The 20551-nt window shown below is 42.7% G+C and overlaps 1 protein-coding gene across 2 annotated transcripts in view; it reads left to right on the top strand.

Moving 5' to 3' along the window:
• Positions 1 to 1488: 1488 nt before the first annotated feature.
• Positions 1489 to 20551, top strand: part of cpne5a (copine Va) — an 88422-nt gene continuing 69359 nt past the window's right edge. The window contains exons 1-3 of one of the 2 annotated variants that reach the window (XM_085145270.1): positions 1489 to 1971; positions 15890 to 15930; positions 16768 to 16814. In XM_085145270.1, coding sequence (XP_085001396.1) covers positions 1862 to 1971; positions 15890 to 15930; positions 16768 to 16814 — 198 coding nt within the window. In that variant the 5' untranslated portion in view covers positions 1489 to 1861. The remainder of the gene's footprint in view (positions 1972 to 15889; positions 15931 to 16767; positions 16815 to 20551) is intronic. The other variant, XM_085145271.1, reaches the window with a different exon arrangement.

Genomic DNA, 20551 nt, shown 5'->3' with positions numbered 1-20551 from the left:
TTTGAGTAAATATTTGAAATACTGCTAGTGTCTGAAAAGTAGTGATATCAGGGAAATGATGTGAAGCAAAATGATCGCTGTACTGTTGCCATTATCTCGAGTTATTTTATGCTGCACAAAATAAAAATGCAAAAATGAAAAACACAGTTAGAGTAACTTGTAGCCTTTTGTTCTTGTTGGTGTCGGTTTCTGCAGTGCTGCTGGAGCTGGCCTGCTGATGCTCAGATGCAGAGCAGGTGTGGGTGGTGCCACTGCTGTCTCTAACACACACACACACACACACACACACACACACACACACACACACACACACACACACACACACCTGCTGAGAGGGTTCACACAGCTGTAATTGCACTCCTGCCAGAGCTATAGGAAATGGGGTGGCTGCGGGCAAAATCAGAGGAGAGCCTCGCAGCAGGCGGCAGGGAGCTAAGCTCAGAAGGGAGCTTGAAATCAGCCAACCAAAGGCCACTGTGGAGCCTAATTACACAATGAACATGAATAATGATGAATCTGTGCTCTGGTGGTGCTCTGTCCGAAATATGCAGCACTCATCGCCCAATCAGCTCAAGTCTGTACAAACAGTGGTGCCTTACCACTGTTTGTAGATCTCTCACAATGACGGATGGCATATAGCATGGACCACATACAGACTCGATGGCTGAAATAGCTATAGTTTGTACACGTGTGAGCATTTCATTGTGTAGCAAATGTGCAGTTTAATTTGCAGTTTCTGTATGAGAGCAGGGAGTCTTTTTTATCACTGATTACTGTGACATAACTCCCCCATAGATCTGCACAACCATGCACACATACACAGAAGTCTACCTTTGAACTGAGCTTTTGACAGGTTGAATTTCTCCTGGTTTCCTTTTGTTGTTCAATCAGGAATAATGATGAAATGCAAATGGAGCTCCCCTGAGAGCACAGCCTCCCATGCAGACTCCTGAAGAAGAATATTCTGTAGGTGTGGAGGGAAGAAAAATCGAAACTGTAATTGTTTTTATGAAGATAAATGAGGAAAGAGGCTGTGATTGAAGCCGCAGGAGTTTGAGGAGCTGTCCAGATGCTGAAGGAGCAACAAACAGCCTTCCAGTGAGAAATAAAAGCTGGTATCTCTGAAGGAACCCGTGTCCTTTTAACACTTGTCTTTGAACATTTTACTTGGGTTTAATTTTCAAGCAGGGGTTTCATTTCTGGAACAGCGAAACAACCAAACACCCGAAACAAAAGGGAAATTTCACTCAATATATATATATATATATATATATATATATATATATATATATATATATATATATATATATATATATATATATATATATATATATATACACATCTATATCTATATATATTTATGTATATAGAATTCGAGGCTATTTGTGCCCTCCGGTGCTTATTTATTTTCTGTTACTCTATTTAAAAAGCAATCTGGACCAGAATAAAAGGCGTCCGCCACATATCTACAGCTCGAATCTGCAACGAGTGAGAGTGTAGTCGCAGCCCCGCGTGTAGGAGAATGCAGACAGAGGGGAGGAGTTCACGTCTTTTACTTTTCAAAGCTCCTCTGGCAGAAGAGCTCAGTCTTTGCCTGGAAAAACGCGGAGTTTGGCGCTGAGGCGTCCCGGGCACGTGACCCCCCCCCAGATTCAGCCAGATGAATCGCTTCACCGCTGCAGCCCCCGATTAAACTTTCCATGCTGTTGCCCGTCCGACGGACAGCACTTTGGAGGTTTGTGTGGACCGTGTTCGCTCCCGCTCGCTTGCCCGTCCGCCGCGCTCCGGCTCTCCACCCTCGGCTCTCCAGGTTCAAAGGGGCTCACGCGGCCAGTGGAGCTGGCCCGGGTCTCCAGCACGCATGGAGGGAGACGTTATGGACAAAGTGGAGGCCACGGCAACGGTCCGCGACTTCGACCCCATCAGCGGAAGCATCCCGGCCACCAAAGTGGAGATAACCGTGTCCTGCAGGTGAGTCCATCGCGGTGCTGATGCTGCCCCGTCTGCGTCAGGTTTGGGAAGCTTAGCGCGTCTTTTGGCTACATTTTTTCGTGAGAAGCACTTAAATTGGTAAATTTTTCATTTTCTTTTCAATTTAAGGCGTCATTTACCTTTTTGATGTTTTTACTTTGTTTTTTTTTTTCATTTTTAATAACCCTGCTTAATATTCCCCCATTAAAAAGAAGCATAAACATGCTAAACAACAAAAAACTTTCCAGCCCACCAATAAACCCACAAGCAAAAATTATTTTTAAGCAGTTAAAAAAAAATATCACTAGAAATTCACCCAGCGACTAATTAGAACTGCAGTGATGTCCTCCCCCGGTTACAGTGAGCGAAAGATGCTGTGATAGAAACCAGAGCGATTTAAACTTTTACGCATATTCCGCCCTAAGATTTGCACTTTGGTGTCTTATTTCCATAAATCAGGTCGGGTACGACGCTGTGTGCTGTGCACGCGCCCAGTCGCGTGCCTCGGGAGATGCCGAGCGTCGTGGAGTTATTATTGGCGTGCCCGAGAGGTTTCCCCCGAGGCAGCGTGTCATGTGTCAGCCTCTGCAACTGCTTGTCAGGCTCCCTCGAAACGACTGTAGTTTGTCACCGAGACGTAAAGATGAACACTAAACAGTTTTTTTCCTCCCAGCAGCCTTCAGCTGAATCCCAAAGCAGATGCAGCGGGAAAAATACCACTGATGTCACATTAGCCTGCTCGACTGGGTAGGGTGGGGCAGCGCTGGTTGCAGGTATACGCACAGTGTGTACAGTATGATGCTGAGACATATGAGAGCCTAAGCGTGCAGGAGGTGCAATTTCAATGAGAGCTGCTCATAAAATGTGATATGAATCTGTGTTTCAATGGCCTCCCTCCAGCTCTCATTTTGCCCTGTTTCACAGTATTTAGCTCTTTTCACCTCCCGGCTACATGCATCGTTATGTGCATGTAAATGAAGTAAATAAAACCACAAGGGAGAGATTTATCAGCCAAACACCCCGCTGCCATTGTTTTCTTCCCTCGTCTGCAATATTTACTCAGTGAGTTGCCCGGAAGGAGAATTGACTGTCGATCTCGTTTAAAACTGTGATTTTTAATTTGAAATAAGCTTTGTAATCTTACCTTTGCGAGTTCAACAAACAGCTTAACAAAACCAACAAAGCCGTTAGCATGTAGCTGACCTTTTGTGACATTCTGGATATTAATTAGCCAGATTTCAAAAACGTGTCAGCTGACCTTTATTGGGCGGACAGGTGACGAGATGATGATTGATTTTTGTTTGAGGATGATGAGCCGCATGAAGCCCCGTGGGAGCTTTCTGCTGTAGCCCTTGTTTACGCAACAAAAATAGTCAACTGTGTAAAATTGTGGTAAATTCGAGTGTGTGGGAAGATTGCGTTTGAGGCAGACATGGAGCTTAGGGTGGGTTTTATCCAGTGTGGGGCGTTTGGTACAGTAGCAGCTGGACTTGTGTTGCTTCCCTCTTGGAGCACGCTGTTGTTTTTTCCCTGCAGACATCCGAGCTCTAAGCCAGGGCTCTGTTGATGCCCCCAGGCTCTGTTGATCTGCCCTTGTCGTTAATTTCTCTCCAAACACTAGCTCTTGGACTCAGTTTGATGGAGAAGGAAAATTTATTCCTGCTTTCACTGGGGCCTTGAAGCATCGTCTGCTTTAGATGCAAAGGCTTCAGTTGCTGTCTGTTCTTCTTTGTGACTTGCGGGGATTGCTGCAGTCTGACCTCTGACAGCTGCTTCAGTGGACATCTCAAGTTGAACTCATGCAGAATACACACCAATGCACGCAGCTATTCTATCCACTTATCAGGAAGTGTATATTTTATCTATCCAGTGCAAGCAAACAGAAACAATTGGTGTTATATGAGGGGAGAAGCCCGGGCTCCACAACTCTGTGTAATTGATTTAGCAAGCCTGAGAGCTCTGAGATTGCAGCGCACATGGAATTGAACTGTGCCGTGCAGCCCTACAGGCATTCTCATAACCCTCTGCCAATATTGCAGCAAGCCCGTCTGACAAACTAGAGGGACTCAGGCAGACAACCGCTTATCAAAACAAGTGCATATCACCGTGATAGCACATTGTTCCCCGTCTATGGCTCTGATTGGCTTTGCTCACAGGTCAACCAGTGAGCCATACCCCGAGCATCTGCTTCTTAGCTGCGAGGACTGCACTTTAACTCAGTGATAAGATGGCTCTTCAAACTCAAGTAGCCTCTTTTCCTACATCTGCCTTTTATCAAACACAGTCAAGTGAATACATTTTACTGGATTAGGACCAGTTGTCCCCTGGTGTTTTTTTTACAAGTTGACCCCTCCAAGTCTTATGTGGCAGTTATAAATGTGTTGATTAGCTAATATTAAAGCAGCTCTGGTGAATGTTTTGTAAGTTGTTCGTGTGGTTTGCTTTAATTATGAGCAAAGGAGTAAATGTGAATCCTCGTGGACTGCAGAATGTGCCCTCTCTATATCTCAGCTTAGCAGGCTGTCTCAGAGTTTCCATGTACAATGACTTTAGGGAAACTGGGGCTTTAACTTTGTGGTTCCACTTTTAGGAATGAATGCTGGAAGAAATTTGCACACAGACAAAAAAAGCAAATAAAATCACCCCCCTAAAGGCTTGACACGCTGAACTTTATTTATAGAAGATTTTTTACTCCCAGTTTCTCGTTTTCTCATCAGAATGTGCATATAAATCCAGTAATGATTTGTAAATGTTGTGTTTACCCTTTACGCTTATGTGACCGTAACAAGATAGAGGAATCATTCTGATAAGCTCGACAAGCCTGACAAAGGTTTACAACAGTTATCAGAACAAAGCGACGGAGGGGTGGTGGTGGGGATCCTGAGTCTGAATGATTACTTTTTTGGCATCGCATTTTTTTTATATAGTTAGAAATGACTGAATAATAAAACTATTTCGTTAAAACAAAAAAAATATGCACTTGTGAGTAGACGATTTTACTGCGCACTGTTTATGTGCTTTCAAGGCGGGATATGGAAACAGCAAGGATGCTAGAGTGGTAACAAGGTCATTTTTTAAAATACTTAATCAAAAGTTTCTTGCTATAAACTGAACATTTGGCTTCGTCTGTTATGCTTATATGAAAGCAAGTTGTGTAACAAAGTTGCACAAATGAGGGCTTTCATGTGGCTGTTTCAGAGGTGTAAACTCCTTTTTCTGATTGTTTTAGCACAATAGACCAATGACACCAGCAAACAGAAGGACAAATGTTTATTATTTATTTCCTTGCAATTTGCCAACATAGGCCAATTCTAGAAATTTACTGCTCCTCTTCGGCTTGTCAAAGCACACCCAGGTAGGTGATTACAAGTAAAACTGGGTGACAGAGCTGCCTTCCCTTTCCACTGTGCTCCACCTCCCACCTGACAGCTTGAACACAAACTTTATCAGCCCCCTTCACCTATTTCACAAAGACACTGAAAGCTCGTCCATCCCCTTCTGTTCCCTGCTGTTGCTTTAGTGCCTCCCTGTAACCATTCATTTGCTGTCATAGATTCATTAGAGTAGCAATGCCTTCAATCAATGCATTCCATAGCTGGTGGGAGGGGGGGTAACTCATCCGTGCCACTCATCACCCGAGGGATTCATTACCTGTTGAAACACACAGGGGCCACGTGACTTCCAGCAGTCTTGCGACAAACCCGTGCAGGAGGGGTTCCCCTGGCGCCCGGGGCCACTGATTGCTGTCCCCGCGAGGTCAGTCTGAAGACTTGAGGCATGTCTCTGGATCTGGTCTCTTCCCGAGACAATCATTGCGGCAGAGGCGTAATGAAATCATCAGGACGATTAGGATGTTTGGTGTCACTGCTCGATGCAGCAAGAGCTACTGCTCGAGCAGAGCAATTTGGACTCGAGCTGTGTAACCAACCGTTCGTTTATTTGAATGCGTTGGCATAGTGTGTAACTTCGCTGCTGTTGTTATGTTAATAGCTCTTATAGCTGCTACTCTCACTCAGTCTGGGATACCCATTTAGTAAAAGCTGTGACCTGGTTTTTCTGGTTGAATCATGCTTTTGTTTTGCTCTGGCAGGCAGCGAGTTTGAACTGAACCAGTTTGCATTGTGTAAGAACATAAAATATTAATAAAAGATCTCTCTGAGTAAGAGAGAAATTTCAATTTGCGGCGTTTTCCTTGTGCTTTTCATATTGTGATCTGGGTTAAGACTGACCTGAGGCGAGCTTGCAGCTTTTATCTTACTGGATGGCTTGTGTTTGTGGATGATGTGTCACATCTGTTTTGGTGATCAAGGCTAAGCGACACCAGGGTGCCAAGAGGAGGCAGATTTTAATTTTTTTTTGCTTTTTTGTGGATGTTACATTGCAGCAGACGAGTCTCACAGGCCGATGAAGCGGATAATTATGCATGAACCCCTGACATAGTGAAAATGAATTTGGATCCCAGACACTTGGCTCGTGGTGGTGTCGGTGTTATTAATATATTCTCATTTGGGATGTATGACAGCAGAGGGGGATCCCGTGGAAGCACAATTGCAGTGCCATGCCAGAGGTTTATGACACTCTGCATGTTGCCTGCCTCATGTGAAAGTGTTGATTGGAATGACAGGAGAAGTCGAGAGTGTGTTGTAGCAATAAGAGATCAAAGCAGTCCCCGGTGGCTCGGAAATATCAAGCTGCTTTTGTCACTATTTTCAGAAAAACTTAAGGGTCAGCAGAGTATGTTGGAGGATTTGTCGTGAGGGCGTATTTGACCTAATATCACAGCGTGTCTGGAAAATGAGAGCTGGTGGCAGATTTGCACAGTGTGACAGGTTACTCGGTGGAGATTTCTCCACACTGCATTGCATATGTGGAAGGTCTTTCACTCGTTGGCAGTCTTAGCTGAAGCGCTAAACGAGCTACTCAGTGTCAGCTTATTGTCATCTCTGAGGATTTATTCTGTTTCTGCATTAGAGTGGACATGTTATTCAGAGTGGACATGTTATTCAGAGTGGACATGTTATTCAGAGTGGACATGTTATTCAGAGTGGACATGTTATTCAGTAGCCATAAGCCATAACTTCAATTCAATTCAATTCAATTTTATTTATATAGCGCCAAATCACAACAAATGTCGCCTCAAGGCGCTTCATAGATACAGAGAAAAGCCCAACAATCATATGACCCCCTATGAGCAAGCACTTTGGCGACAGTGGGAAGGAAAAACTCCCTTTTAACAGGAAGAAACCTCCGGCAGAACCAGGCTCAGGGAGGGGCGGCCATCTGCTGCGACCGGTTGGGGTGAGAGAAGGAAGACAGGATAAAGACATGCTGTGGAAGAGAGACAGAGATTAATAACAGATACGATTCAATACAGAGAGGTCTGTTAACACATAGTGAGTGAGAAAGGTGACTGGAAAGGAAAAACTCAATGCATCATGGGAATCCCCCGGCAGCCTACATCTATTGCAGCATAACTAAGGGAGGATTCAGGGTCACCTGGTCCAGCCCTAACTATATGCTTTAGCAAAAAGGAAAGTTTTAAGCCTAATCTTAAAAGTAGAGATAGTGTCTGTCTCCTGAATCCAAACTGGAAGCTGGTTCCACAGAAGAGGGGCCTGAAAACTGAAGGCTCTCCCTCCCATTCTACTTTTAAATACTCTAGGAACAACAAGTAGGCCTGCAGAGCGGGAGCGAAGTGCTCTAATAGGGTGATATGGTACTACAAGGTCATTAAGATAAGATGGGGCCTGATTATTTAAGACCTTGTATGTGAGGAGCAGGATTTTGAATTCAATTCTGGATTTAACAGGAAGCCAATGAAGGGAAGCCAAAACAGGAGAAATATGCTCTCTCTTTCTAGTCCCTGTCAGGACTCTTGCTGCAGCATTTTGGATTAACTGAAGGCTTTTCAGTGAGTTTTTTGGACATCCTGATAATAATGAATTGCAGTAGTCTAGCCTGGAAGTAATAAATGCATGAACTAGTTTTTCAGCGTCACTCTGAGACAGGATATTTCTAATTTTAGAGATGTTGCGCAAATGGAAGAACGCAGTCTTACATATTTGTTTAATATGTGCGTTGAAGGACATATCCTGGTCAAAAATGACTCCAAGGTTCCTCACAGTGTTACTGGAGGCCAAGGTAATGCCATCCAGAGTAAGAATCTGGTTAGATACCATATTTCTAAGCTTTTCAGCGCCGAGTACAATGACCTCAGTTTTATCTGAGTTAAGAAGCAGAAAGTTAGCATGTGTGAGAATGTGTGCTTTTGGTAGCTATGCATAATTTTGTGCGTGTTTCTTTTTTTTTAATTACAAATATATTTAGTAATCTCTAGTGGGAAATGGATTATCAGTGAAATTTATACACGCTACCAAGCAAATGATTATAAGCTTGTGGAGGAATTCAGTCAAATTTTTTTTTTTTTATTTATTTATTTATTTATTTATTTGCCTGTCCCATTTGGTTCTTTAGCCGTCAGAATTGTTGTCTGAAGACCAACAAGGATACCCAATGGATTTATTTTGCCAAATGGATCATCATGGTATTGGCGTATTGGTCCATTTGATCGACCTTTGTTGTTATTATTTATTTTATTTCATTTTCAGTTGTTACAGACGGGACAGACATGAGTGAGGGATAGGAAAGGGAGAAAGAAAGAGGAAGGAAAAGAAAAACAGAAGGGGAGAGGGACAGTGAGAAAGGGGAAAAAAATCTTCTGGATCACCTGTTGAGAGAAAAAGAATAGAAAACAAGCAAAAACAAAACAAAGCAACATACTAAACCCAACACCATCGCATTAATCAAGCTAAGTGTAAACAGCAGTAAATACTAAATATTGAATGTTGTTGTGCAGCACGTGCGTGTTTCTTTTTTTTAAATTACAAATATATTTAGTAATCTCTATTGGGAAATGGATTATCAGTCAAATTTTTACACGCTACCAAGCAAATGATTATAAGCTTGTGGAGGAATTCAGTCAAATTTTCACTGAAATGGGTTTTTCTATGTTAGAAGCTTTCAAATGGAACATGTAAGGTTGTAGTTTTTAAGCAGATTGATTAGGCTGAACCCATGTTCAAAGCCATAGGAAGTAAAAAGTTCTACAACAAAGTAACAAAAAAATCAATTGTTAAAAGATGTTTACAATTTCAATTTATAAAGTCTTGAAAACTTGGATATGGGCCAGTGCACACATCTCTGATTTGTTTAAATAGATCTGCTGCTGTGCTATTGACTGCTTTTCTTCCCCAGGTGGAGAGGCAACTAATGAATCAGAGTTTAGGTATAAAGAAAGATTTCGTTGGGAATAAGAATGGGGATCCTGGGATTGATGCAGATGAAAAGGTTGACTTACAGAGATGAGACTGTTAAAATAATGAAAGGTTTGCTTATACAGGGTCGAGCCCATCAGGGCTTTTCTTCTTTCTTTGTCTTCTTTCGTTGCTCTTTTTAACAGTCAACACAGCGGATCATCTCCCTCCATTTCACCCATTTCACCAGTATCCTCTTGTCACACCAACCATCTGTGTCCTCCTTCACTACACACATGAATCTCTTCAGAGGTTTTCCTCTTTTCCTCCTGCCCAGCAGCTTCATATTCAACACCCTTTGCTCAGTATCCGCTATCCCTCTTGTGCTGATGTCCAAAGTACCCATCTCAGCTTCGTCTCTTCAGCTTTGTCTTCAAGCTGCTCAACCTGAGCTGTCCCTCTGATGCACTCACTTCTATTCCTGTCCATTCTGGCCACTCCCAGTAAATAAATCTTGACGTCTGTAGCGCAACCTTTTGTCTTTTTGTTAAGGCCATATACAGTATTAGCAGTTTGCTGAACTATCAGCATAAACATTTATAACAGCAGTTGGGAGAAACACCCTTCAACCATGTTCCGACTGTTGTCATCGCACAGTATGTCCACCAGAGGGCAGTCGGCAACTTAGCCATCAGCTGATCCGAGTGCAGTTAGGCAGAGCATAAACAGGCAAATAACTTCTCGCAATAAACGTTTTTTGAGTCTGAAAGTAAAAATATATTGTGTGCAATATCGGTGGGTACTGGTCTATAAACCCTACACTGTTCGGGCTCTAATATGGACATGCTTATTACAGTGTTTATCTCATAAAATTTAATAGAGGAAGATATTTGTTGGGAAACATGGAACACTTATTTCCAACCCAGTCAATTAGTGTGTGTTTGTGTTTGAGTGCATAGGCGTGTGTCACAAGTTGGTCTTACATCTTTTTTTCTCCCGGCATTAGTTAGTGTTTCTCATTTCATGCTCATTACGGTTTACCACCACCCACCTGCTGTGTGTTGCTTTCACCTATTGATGCTCAACATGTGTCCACCACCAATTACGCAGCCACAGTTCTCTATTTCCACACTATAAGGTGCGCTCGCAGCTCTCTGATGCTTCGCTAACCTCAATTAGCGATATCATTTCTTTGTAAATGATCATCATCACTTTTCTTTTCACTCCACACTTGGCAGAATGCATGCAGAGTGTCTTCTCCCTGTTTAAACAATCAGTTGCCAAAATATGCACGAGCTGATTCTTTACTGTGCCCAGTGTGGTGCCTAGAAAACAATTCAGAGTGCTTTATATTGCCATTTTGTAGCTGATTTGGATAGTGTATGCCTGCAGCTTGGTGCTTTTTTTGGATTGCCGCAAGTTCACACTAGACTCAGTGCAAAGAGCTCTGCCAAGAGTTATAAGCCCTGTAATATCAGTCTGTGTTTCCCTCCCCTTCTTGTAAAATGAATCTTTCTCTGCACAAACCCTGGGCTGTCACAGTATGCAATTAGCAACATTATTATTCCCCGATCGGACATTAGCAACATGGCAAAAGCCAACCCGATACAGGGATTTGCAGCGTATGTGCTTTCTCATTTATTACACGAGCAGAAGAGCAGGTTTATGACTGAGATCCTGTCACTGCCTGTGAGATGGCTGCCCAGGGAGCGCTCTGCTGCAGGTACTGTCGACCTGGAGAGATTCGAGGCAGAAACTGAATAATTAAACAGATGGAGGACAAGAAGACACCTGGTGCCATCACAGTGAAAGACAGCAGATGTGCGTTTCACTAATAAGGAGACCAGATTGTGTGTCTAATGTAACAGAGGGGAGGTTTTAGAGCTCTCGACAAACGCAACATTACCCTGTATGGCTGATCGTGACTCCAAATACAGACGAAATGCAGCAAAACAAAGCCACACATACATTTTCATCTGCTGTGTTTTCATTTTTGTTTCTGCTTAAATCTCAGAGAAGGTTCTCCTTTGTATGCATGCTATCTGATGAGCTTTGCTATATGGTATGCTATACATAATTTTTGCGCTATAAAAAAATGAATTACCCTTAAGGAAAAGCTGAATATTTCACTGTACATAATGGGATTCCTCTTCTTTGTAGCACTATATACGTTCCCCTTTTTGTTCTCTGACCTTTTGACCCTTTACATCTGCTCAAGGGCATGTTAGACAGGAAATAGTCCCACGGACGCCATGATCCGTAATGGAAAAGGCGAGGTCTGTCGTCTGTCAAAAGAGAGAGAGAGCCATGAGGCAGAATAGAAGACTTGAAATGCAAACCATCCTTCTGTTTGACCTCCCGGATCTCTCCGCCGTCTCTAATGTATTATGGAGAGTTTTCTTCCTGTAAATCAGTCTTACTTGACTTTCAGGCTCTCATTTGTCATGTCCTCGTAAAAACCAATGAGGCAGCAGCTCATTGGCCAGTTAGATTCAGGACAATTTTAAACCACTTTCCACTGAATTAGATACCATTTCTCCAACTTGCCAATTAGGACTTTGACAACTTTAAGGAAGCAGAGGAGACTAAAGGGACTGGTGACAATAAGGCACTGTGGGCACGGGAATTAAATTCTACATTTCTTAGTTTAATAATCAGCCCCTTGGACCATGGAGTTGCTAAAATATCTCCAGGGATCTGACTGAGAGGGAGCGTTTTCCTAATATATTCTTTTTTAATTAGAGTTCAGCAGCCACCCATGCTTTAGAGGTCAAATCTCCTTCACACTGGGCATTCAGTGAAACCATTTATCAACTACAGCGCCTTTTGACACATTTATACCAGCAGAGAGAGTTTGCAGATTTGATTTAAGAGCTCGTGCATTTCTGGGCCGATGCTAATTCAGCGTTTACAGAAATTCCTGGTTGTGGCTTATTGTATTTATCAACTGAAGTGTGCATAACCAATAACTTTCAGCTTAATTCACTGCCGAATAAACAAACATCACTTTGTGAGGGATGATTAGGCAGAGAAAAGAAAGCTATTAAGATTATATTCTGCTTTTTTTCTCCAGCGAAATTGAATTTATTCTTGTTAAACATCTAATAATGCACTGCTGACTCTTACGTCAGGCGCACTAAAATATGAAAAGCTTAAGTAAGAAAGGAGAGATTATTGCAATCAAAGTTTTAATGAAGGTGACGGGATCAAGAGCAACAGAGAAAAAAGGAGAGTTTGCTGTTTTCGTTACATGCTTTTTAAATGAGATGGCCGCAGTGATCACAAAAGCGCCGCGATCTGAAAGCAGGCGGATACACGAAATGGTGTGAATGAAAAATAGCTGTATCTAATTACTTTTGTCCTACTTTCAATGAACTTCATCTTCATCAACAAACTTTTCCTACATCGGCTTGCGGGATAATGATCTTCTCTTATCCCACTGAGATTTGCAAAGAGAAGGAGTTAACTTTTGAAATAGGCAGCGTTACTTCAGTGAAAGCAGACGGATTATCTGAGATGTTAATACCCGTCCTACGGCACTGATGCGCACACTCTGGCCATGCGCACATTAAGCTCCTGGATTAATTTGTACAGGCGTATAAATCTGTATACTAATCATTTCTTTCTGGAATAAAAATGTTCGGCAAAAACAAATTAAGGCTTAGCCAGGTAAACGAAGGCTTGTGCTCTACAGGAACATGGAGCAAAACTAAAAGAGGATGTCATGTTTTCCACTCTTGTCTGCTCTGAGAGCAGGGATAAGGTGATGGACAAGCTAATTGTTTGAGGGTAATGGATGCCAGACAGTAACAGGTGGATACAAAGAGGCGGTTAGTCATGGATGGCTTTGTTACTTCCAATGATAATTGCACTGACAATCGTCCAACTGTAGTCAGGTCAGCCCAAGGCTAATACCCAATAACACCGCATCTGTCATTTCCCCACGTTTCCCTGTCACAGAAGATTTTGTGTCCAGGAACGGGGAATTACATGTACACGAACGATGCCCTGCTGCTTGGATTCAGTCCTGAACTCTCATCTATATTCATTGAAATTCTGCTGTCCCCTGAAGGGAAGAGGACTTTTCTGAATTGCGATCAAGTTATTTAGCGGCACAAGCTTTTGCACTTTACAGATATGCTAATGAGATCCCTGAAAACATTGGGAACATGTCTTCCATCTAAAATGGTAAATGATGATAGCGTTGCTTTATGTTGTAAAGGTGATGCCTACCTTATTAGAATTTGCACAGAGGGAACATATTAAGGGAAAACGTTCAGGGTTTTAGCTTAAAATAAGGATGACATGAATGATATTATTGCTGATTGCACCTCTTATCTGGATTGAGTCAATAAGCCAATCAGAGTGCGTGGCTGCTTGAAAAGGTGCCAGATGATGATGATCGGTGTTAGCAAACTGGATAGATCTTTCACGAAAGCGTGAATGCTTTATTTAGAGAGTTTAGCATGTGCAAAATGCTACAGGCCGCCAGATAGTGATGGACTCATTCAGTCTAATGATATTGGTTTGAATGGTTAAATAAATTCTCATATGTAGTCTGTTTTGTAGCTTGTTGGTTGCTGGCCCGAGTCACTTGGACACCTTACATTCACTCTGTTGCTGCGACAGAGCTGCTAACTTGTTAATTGCCACACTCTCTCCTCTGCGTTGTCGTGTACATATGAGGAAAGCTGGGTGCTGTGCTCAGTGTCAATAAAGGCTGCTCATTGGTTTGTACAGAAGCTGTGATCATGATTATTTTGGTCAGTGCTGAGATCTGGATTATTTAACATGATTATCTATTACCTTTTAAAACATCGGGCATTATTTGAACTTTGAGCACAAATTGTATTATTTTTGTCTCGGTTCTGTGTCGGTTTGACTCAGCATTTTGAGTTTATTATGTTTTGGTTTATGTTTTGAATGATCGTTTTTGCTCTTGTGCTTTGTCGATTATTATTAGAATTCTATCTTTCTGTTTATTCGTGGTCAGGATTTGTTGTCTCGTGTATTGTTTGAGTTTCATGTATTATTTTCTGCCTCTCTGTGTTGAGTCTGTGTCTTTGAGTGATTCATGTTTCCTGTTTTATTGTGAAAGTCTTTGTCTTATGTTAGTGTGTGCAGCTGTCTCGTCAGCCCTGATCTCTCCCAGCTGTGTCTCCCTCCTGTTGCCCTGTGTATATATTATATATTATGTTATGTTTATTATGTTTTCCCGTGCTTGGTGTTGCGTCGTACCTTTGGATTATGCCTGTGTTTTCGTGTTCAGTACCATTGCTCAGTTTCTGCCAGTGAATAAAGCTGAGGTTTTTTTGAGTTACTATTCAGTGTTCGAGTCCTGCGTTTGGATCCTCCTCTCCACCTGCCCGCACACAGAGCCCTGACAACTTTTTGTGTCAGCATCTACTTTTCAGATTACTTGGAGCCAAAATATTTCCGAGCAGCTGTTTTATCCTCTCCCATTGCTCAAAGACTCTTTTTGTCCTTCGGGTTTGAGCTGAGCTAAAAATGCCTGCTCTCCAGGGCTTTTATTTTTATAGGAATGGGTGCAGGCACAATTGTGAAGGGGAAGATGCACAGGATTTCTAAAACAAGACAAAAAGAAGCAAATTATTGTGAAACTTGATTATCTTATTTTAATAATCTTTGAAAGTTAAAACTGTGATTGAGTGTACAATTAAATATATTACCCAGCCATAAATATGCCTAGTTTGAACTGTTTATCTGTTTCTTGAATGTTTTTTTTATGCCACTTGTTTTTTTTGCATCATTTTTAGATTTATAGTTATCTACTAAACTTACACGAATAAAAGAAATCTGACATTTAATGTATGGTGTTCTATCTTCAGGTGTTTTAAAAAATGTTTTTGTTTAATACTCACATTTCTGCATTTTTTATTTAAGGATTACATATTCTGAAAAGTGGTTAGCACTGTTGCCGCACAGCAAGAAGGTCCTGAGTTCAATTCCAACATCAGGCCGGGGTCTTTCTGTGTGGAGTTTGCATGTTCCCCCCGTGTTTGTGTGGGTTCCCTCCGGGTACTCCGGCTTCCTCCCACCGTCCAAAGACATGCAGCTTGTGGGGATAAGTTAATTGGAAAATCCAAATTACCACTAGGTGTGAATGTGGGAGTGAATGTGAGTGCGAATGGTTGTCTGTCCCTGTGTGTTGGCCTTGCGACAGACTGGCGACCTGTCCAGGGTGTACCCCGCCTCTCGCCCTATGACAGCTGGGATAGGCTCCAGCGCCCCCCCCCCCCCCCCCCCCCCCCCTGTGAAAAGCGGAAGTGGATGGATATTCTTAAAAGGATTTGCAGTTTCTGAGTGCACTGTAGAGGCAGGCTGCTTTTATAGGTAGTGTCCATACTTTGAAAGGCACCTCTGCCCGTTTCTCTTTCCACTGCACGTTATTGTGCTCACATGGAAATGATATCCCACGGGGCGGTGTGGTTTGTGTGAAGTTGAGTATGGTTGTTGAATTACCGTGCAATTATGTTGTAGCTCTTTGCATATGGCATTCAGTGATTTCCCAGCATGAAAGAAGAAGCGTTTGTGTATTGTGTACAGCTGTTGCCCTGCAGTCTTAAACGGAAATTGCATACACACACACACATGCAGGACTCTGTTTTCACATTTTGATGTACAACTCTTTTCTTCTCTTACAGGAATCTGTTGGACCGAGACACTTTCTCCAAATCTGACCCTTGTAAGTTCTCAGCTTTTACGATGATAATTGCAGCTTAGATTTTCCTGCGGGAGATTTTGCTCGGAATATGGTTCGCTGACACCTCGTCTCCATTTACAAAGCTTCACTTTTTATTTTTGCTGAGCTTAACTTTGATTCAGTTTACTGCGCTGTTTCAAAGTGTTCCTTCAATAACTGCATATCATTTGCACAATAATGTGACAACCTTTCCTTGCTGAGAGCTAAAGTACACTTAATGCATGCAGGGTGTAAACGCCAGCCTTTGAATACAAATGGCTATCTTTTGGTGAGACACATGGGGAAACGCCGTAAAGGCATTTTCTTTGCTACTCCCTGCAGGATAGAGAATGGAGGGGGAGACATTTAACATAATAGGGAGGAGGTAAAAGCCCTTTGTGTAAATAAGCTACTGGGAAAATAGCGCTGACACCCTGTTTTGTATTTGCCTGAAGCTGAACCTCGGTATATATGACAGGTCATGTGGTATTCACCCTCCCCAGCTTCATTTAAAGTCGCCACATCTAATGGGAATCAGGAGAATCCCACAATGAAGAAATTGTGTTTTGATTGCATGGGTGTCGCTGTGTTCGGCGGCTCTCTATCTTGATTTTCTTTTTTGACTGTGGACAGCATACCTAGAACAATCAAGCTTGGCAGTTCATTATGTTGTCAGGGCGTGGCAAGATAATTAATCATGAATGTCAGCAAAGAAGGAACAAAACAAACACAATTTGAAGAGGCAGGATTCTCGATCGAGATTGTTTGGTGACGTATTCTTCTGTTTTGCATTTTTCCTCTCTCTTCGCTGCTATCTCATCCTTCTCCATCACTTCTCAGTGGTTGTGTTGTACACCCAGGGCGTAGAGACCAAACAGTGGAGAGAGGTAAGCGATCACGCCGTTTCCCTGTCAACACTACTCAATCAGTCCGTCTCTTTTCCGTGACATCTTACTCTGTTTATCCCGCTTACCCCGTCCCCACCCTCCTCTGTCTCAAGGTAAATGCTGTGAGTGCCAATCACTTGCAATTGACTGACCTTGTAAATGCTGGTGCTCTGGTCAGCACTGTGTTAGCTGTGACTGATTAAGGTGGCAGCTACATGTATCATTAAAGATTTTCCTCTGTGTCGCTGTCCCCTCTGGCTTCCCCTCTGATCAAAGCAGACAGAGGTTGCAGTAAGACATTAGGCCCGTCTGGAATTGTTATGGGACACTGCAATCACAAATTAAAGGCATGCACTGAAGCTGCAACTTAAATTAAATCATTATTTTGATCTAAGGCAAGTGAACTAGTCTCTTTGCTTACACATTGAAATCGATTGGGATTGAACGGTGAGTGGTGTGACTTCAGATTTAAAATGGGAAAGATCTGATATCCCAATAAAAACAAAACATATAGTTTTGTTGAGTTTTTGCTTCCAAAAAGGCAAAAATGTGTTTCAGTTGTACCGCACAGATTGATAACTTGGATTTCAGGATTCATTGGACAAATTAGTAGCTAAACAGTTAAAGTATCACCAAATTTAATCTTTATTTCATAAAATATAACAGTATAAGCAGCAATGATCTCAGTTTAACTGTCAAACCTAAAGAATAATCTATACCTGTAGCCACTCTGCTTAGCTGCTGTGTGAACCTCAGTATAAATGGCTTTACACGCCACTATTTTTACCTTGCTCTTTTTAGCTTAGAGAAACTACAGAAGAGATGTGAAATGAGTTCAGAGAAAAGGTCAAACATTTATTTGAATCACAAATTACATCTTTTCACAAGTAGATTGGGAAATGCTCCATCAGCTCTGCATAGTTTGATTATATTGTCTAAAAGTAAAAACAAAAACTGAAGTGAGAACAGAGGTAACACAAGCAGACCCAGAAAGATTACCAGCAGATTGGATAATATGAGTAAAATATGAGTACCACAAAGAACAGGTGAGAAATAACACGAGAAACCACCTCAGGGATCAACAAGAATTACCAGAAACTGTGTGGCAAACAGGCGATTTGAAAAAGCACTGTGGGCAAGGAGACAGGGTGATAAACCACCAAAAGCTCTTCCACTGCTCTAAAGCATACCATCTGCCTTTTTAAATAATATTTTTCACTGTATGAATGACTCATCCAGGATCATAACCATAAAACACCCCCACAGGTGCCACGGACAAAATAAATTTAGCATTACTAAGAATTAGCCATTTGCAGGGTGAAAGATGGAGGAAATTTTCACTACATTCGAAACAGAAAATTGTCGATTCTATTGCTGGTGGATCGCTAGAAAAATGGTGATGAGATGAGGAGATGGTGCATTGCACCAGACATTTCCTCCACAGAGACATTGACGTTGGTGTTGCATTTTGAAGGAGGGGAAGTCGATATACAAGGTTGTAAAAGAAGTACAAACCTGGGCTCTACGCAGTGGCTGATCACAGTTTGAAGTGGATGTGAATGTCAGATTGTTGATCTCCAAAAGTGACAGATAATGTGTGACACAGACTCCCCTTATCTGACTTCAGAGTGGTGCTGGCTTAGGGGGCTTCTGATGGTAGCAGACCATCTGACATGCAGTTTGGACAGATCATAAATCCTGCAGTGGCCCCCGTAGATGCAAGAAAATAAATCTTACCTTTGCATGACAACACGCACACATACATTTGGTTTATATGTCTGAATACCAGACCTACCAAGTTTGAAAGAAACACATTGACATTTCAGCCTTTTTAAAGTAGAGCATTAGAAGGTCAATACTGCTCTGCAGAAGTGGAAGCAGAGCAACTACGGATGAAAGTTTCGGCCTGTCTCAGCAATGCAAAGCCCCCAGCATCCAACATCACCATGGAGGAGAGGAAGGCACAACATTATCATCCTTCCGGCAGACAAGGGTAGGTGCACTGTATTGCTAAACCAGAAAGACTATCATGAGAAGATTTTGTCACTACTCAGTGATGAAAATACTTATGAGCCCCTGAAAAGAGACCAAGGAAGTGGTTACAGGAAGAGGGTGATAGACTGTCTGAAGCAGTTAGAACAAGACAAGGCTATTGACCGGACCTCATACCACAGGCTGTACCAGGGGAGTCTGCACCAAGTCTGTATGGTTTACCAAAAATACATAAACAGGGTGCACCTTTAAGACCAATTGTCTGCATGATCAACTCGGTCACCTATAACATCTCCAAGTTTCTGGCTTCAATCCTCAACCTGCTGGTGGGCAGCTCTGATCACCACATCCAGAACACCCTGGATTTTGTTGAGAAGGTGAGAGATGTCATTATGGAGGCAGATGAAACTATGGTCTCGTACGACGTTACATCTCTCTTCACTTGCATCCCAGTCACGGAATCGTTGGAGGTAGTCCGTAAGAGATTACAGGATGACACCAACCTCACCAACAGGACCACGCTCAGCATCAACCAAGTGTGTTTGCTTTTGGAGCTGTGTCTTCATTCCACCTACTTCACATACAGGGGTCAGTTCTACAGGCAGAAACATGGGTGTGCTATGGGCTCCCCAGTTTCACCCATCGTGGCCAATTTGTACATGGAAGAAGTGGAAAAGAGGGCTTTGCTATCCTACCCTGGAACACCACCAAGCCATTGGTTCAGATATGTGGATGACACCTGGGTGAAAATCAAATCTCAGGACGTACTACATTTCACGGATCACATTAACTCGGTGGACCGACACATCAAATTCACCAGGGAGGATATGAAAAGTGGCAGGTTAGCCTTCTTAGACTGAGATTTCCATCAGTAATGGGGGACATCCAAAAGCTCACGTGTACTGTAAACCTACACATACGGATCAGTATCTAAGGTTTGACTCTCATCATCCACTGGAGCACAAACTGGGCGTCATCAGGACGCTACAACACAGAGCGAACACCATCCCCACAGACACAGCGGCCAGGGAGGCAGAAGAACAGCACATCAAGAAGGCCCTGAGTAAATGTGGTTATCCCAGCTGGACTTTTATCAAAGCTGGGAAGGCACCTAAAGAAAGCTCCAGCCGATCCAGGAGAGAAGGACAACCGGTGCCCAAGCGAAAACATGTAGTGATCCCATATGTGTCAGGAGTATCGGAGCAGTTGAGACGCATTTTTTCTAAACACCAGGTCTCTGTGGCTTTTAAGTGTCGGGTCCCCCGACACAAACAGAGTAACATAGTGTACGCTGTTAAGTGCCAGGAGGATTGCCAGGATTTATACATCGGGGAAAACAAACAACCTCTGACGAAGAGGATGGCACAACACAGAAGAGCTGCCTCATCAGGCCAGGACTCTGCAGTCTATTTACACCTACAGGCCAGTGGACACTCTTTCAATGATGAGGATGTAACATCCTGGACAGGGAGGAACGCTGGTTTGAGGGCGGAGTCAAGGAGGCCATTTACGTGCATCTTTCGCCATCTTACAATGCTGTGATTGCAGCCATTCCCCAACTCTCTGTGAATGGTACTCATGGCCATTGATCAATGGGCTTTGATCAGTGGTTGTTGATCAATGGTCATGAGAATTTGCATAATTATGATTAAGGAACTGACCTCACAGCCCATTGTTCCTTCAGTGGGCTGGTTTCAGTCATTATGCAAATGTGCTGTTTATAAGATTGGGGAAACCTGCAGTCA

The sequence above is a fragment of the Neolamprologus multifasciatus genome, chromosome 20 (assembly GCF_963576455.1).
Source record: "Neolamprologus multifasciatus chromosome 20, fNeoMul1.2, whole genome shotgun sequence".
Classification (NCBI taxonomy): domain Eukaryota; kingdom Metazoa; phylum Chordata; class Actinopteri; order Cichliformes; family Cichlidae; genus Neolamprologus; species Neolamprologus multifasciatus.
The sequence above is the reverse complement of the archived record's forward strand: the minus strand, read 5'-3'. Positions and strand labels throughout refer to the sequence as shown.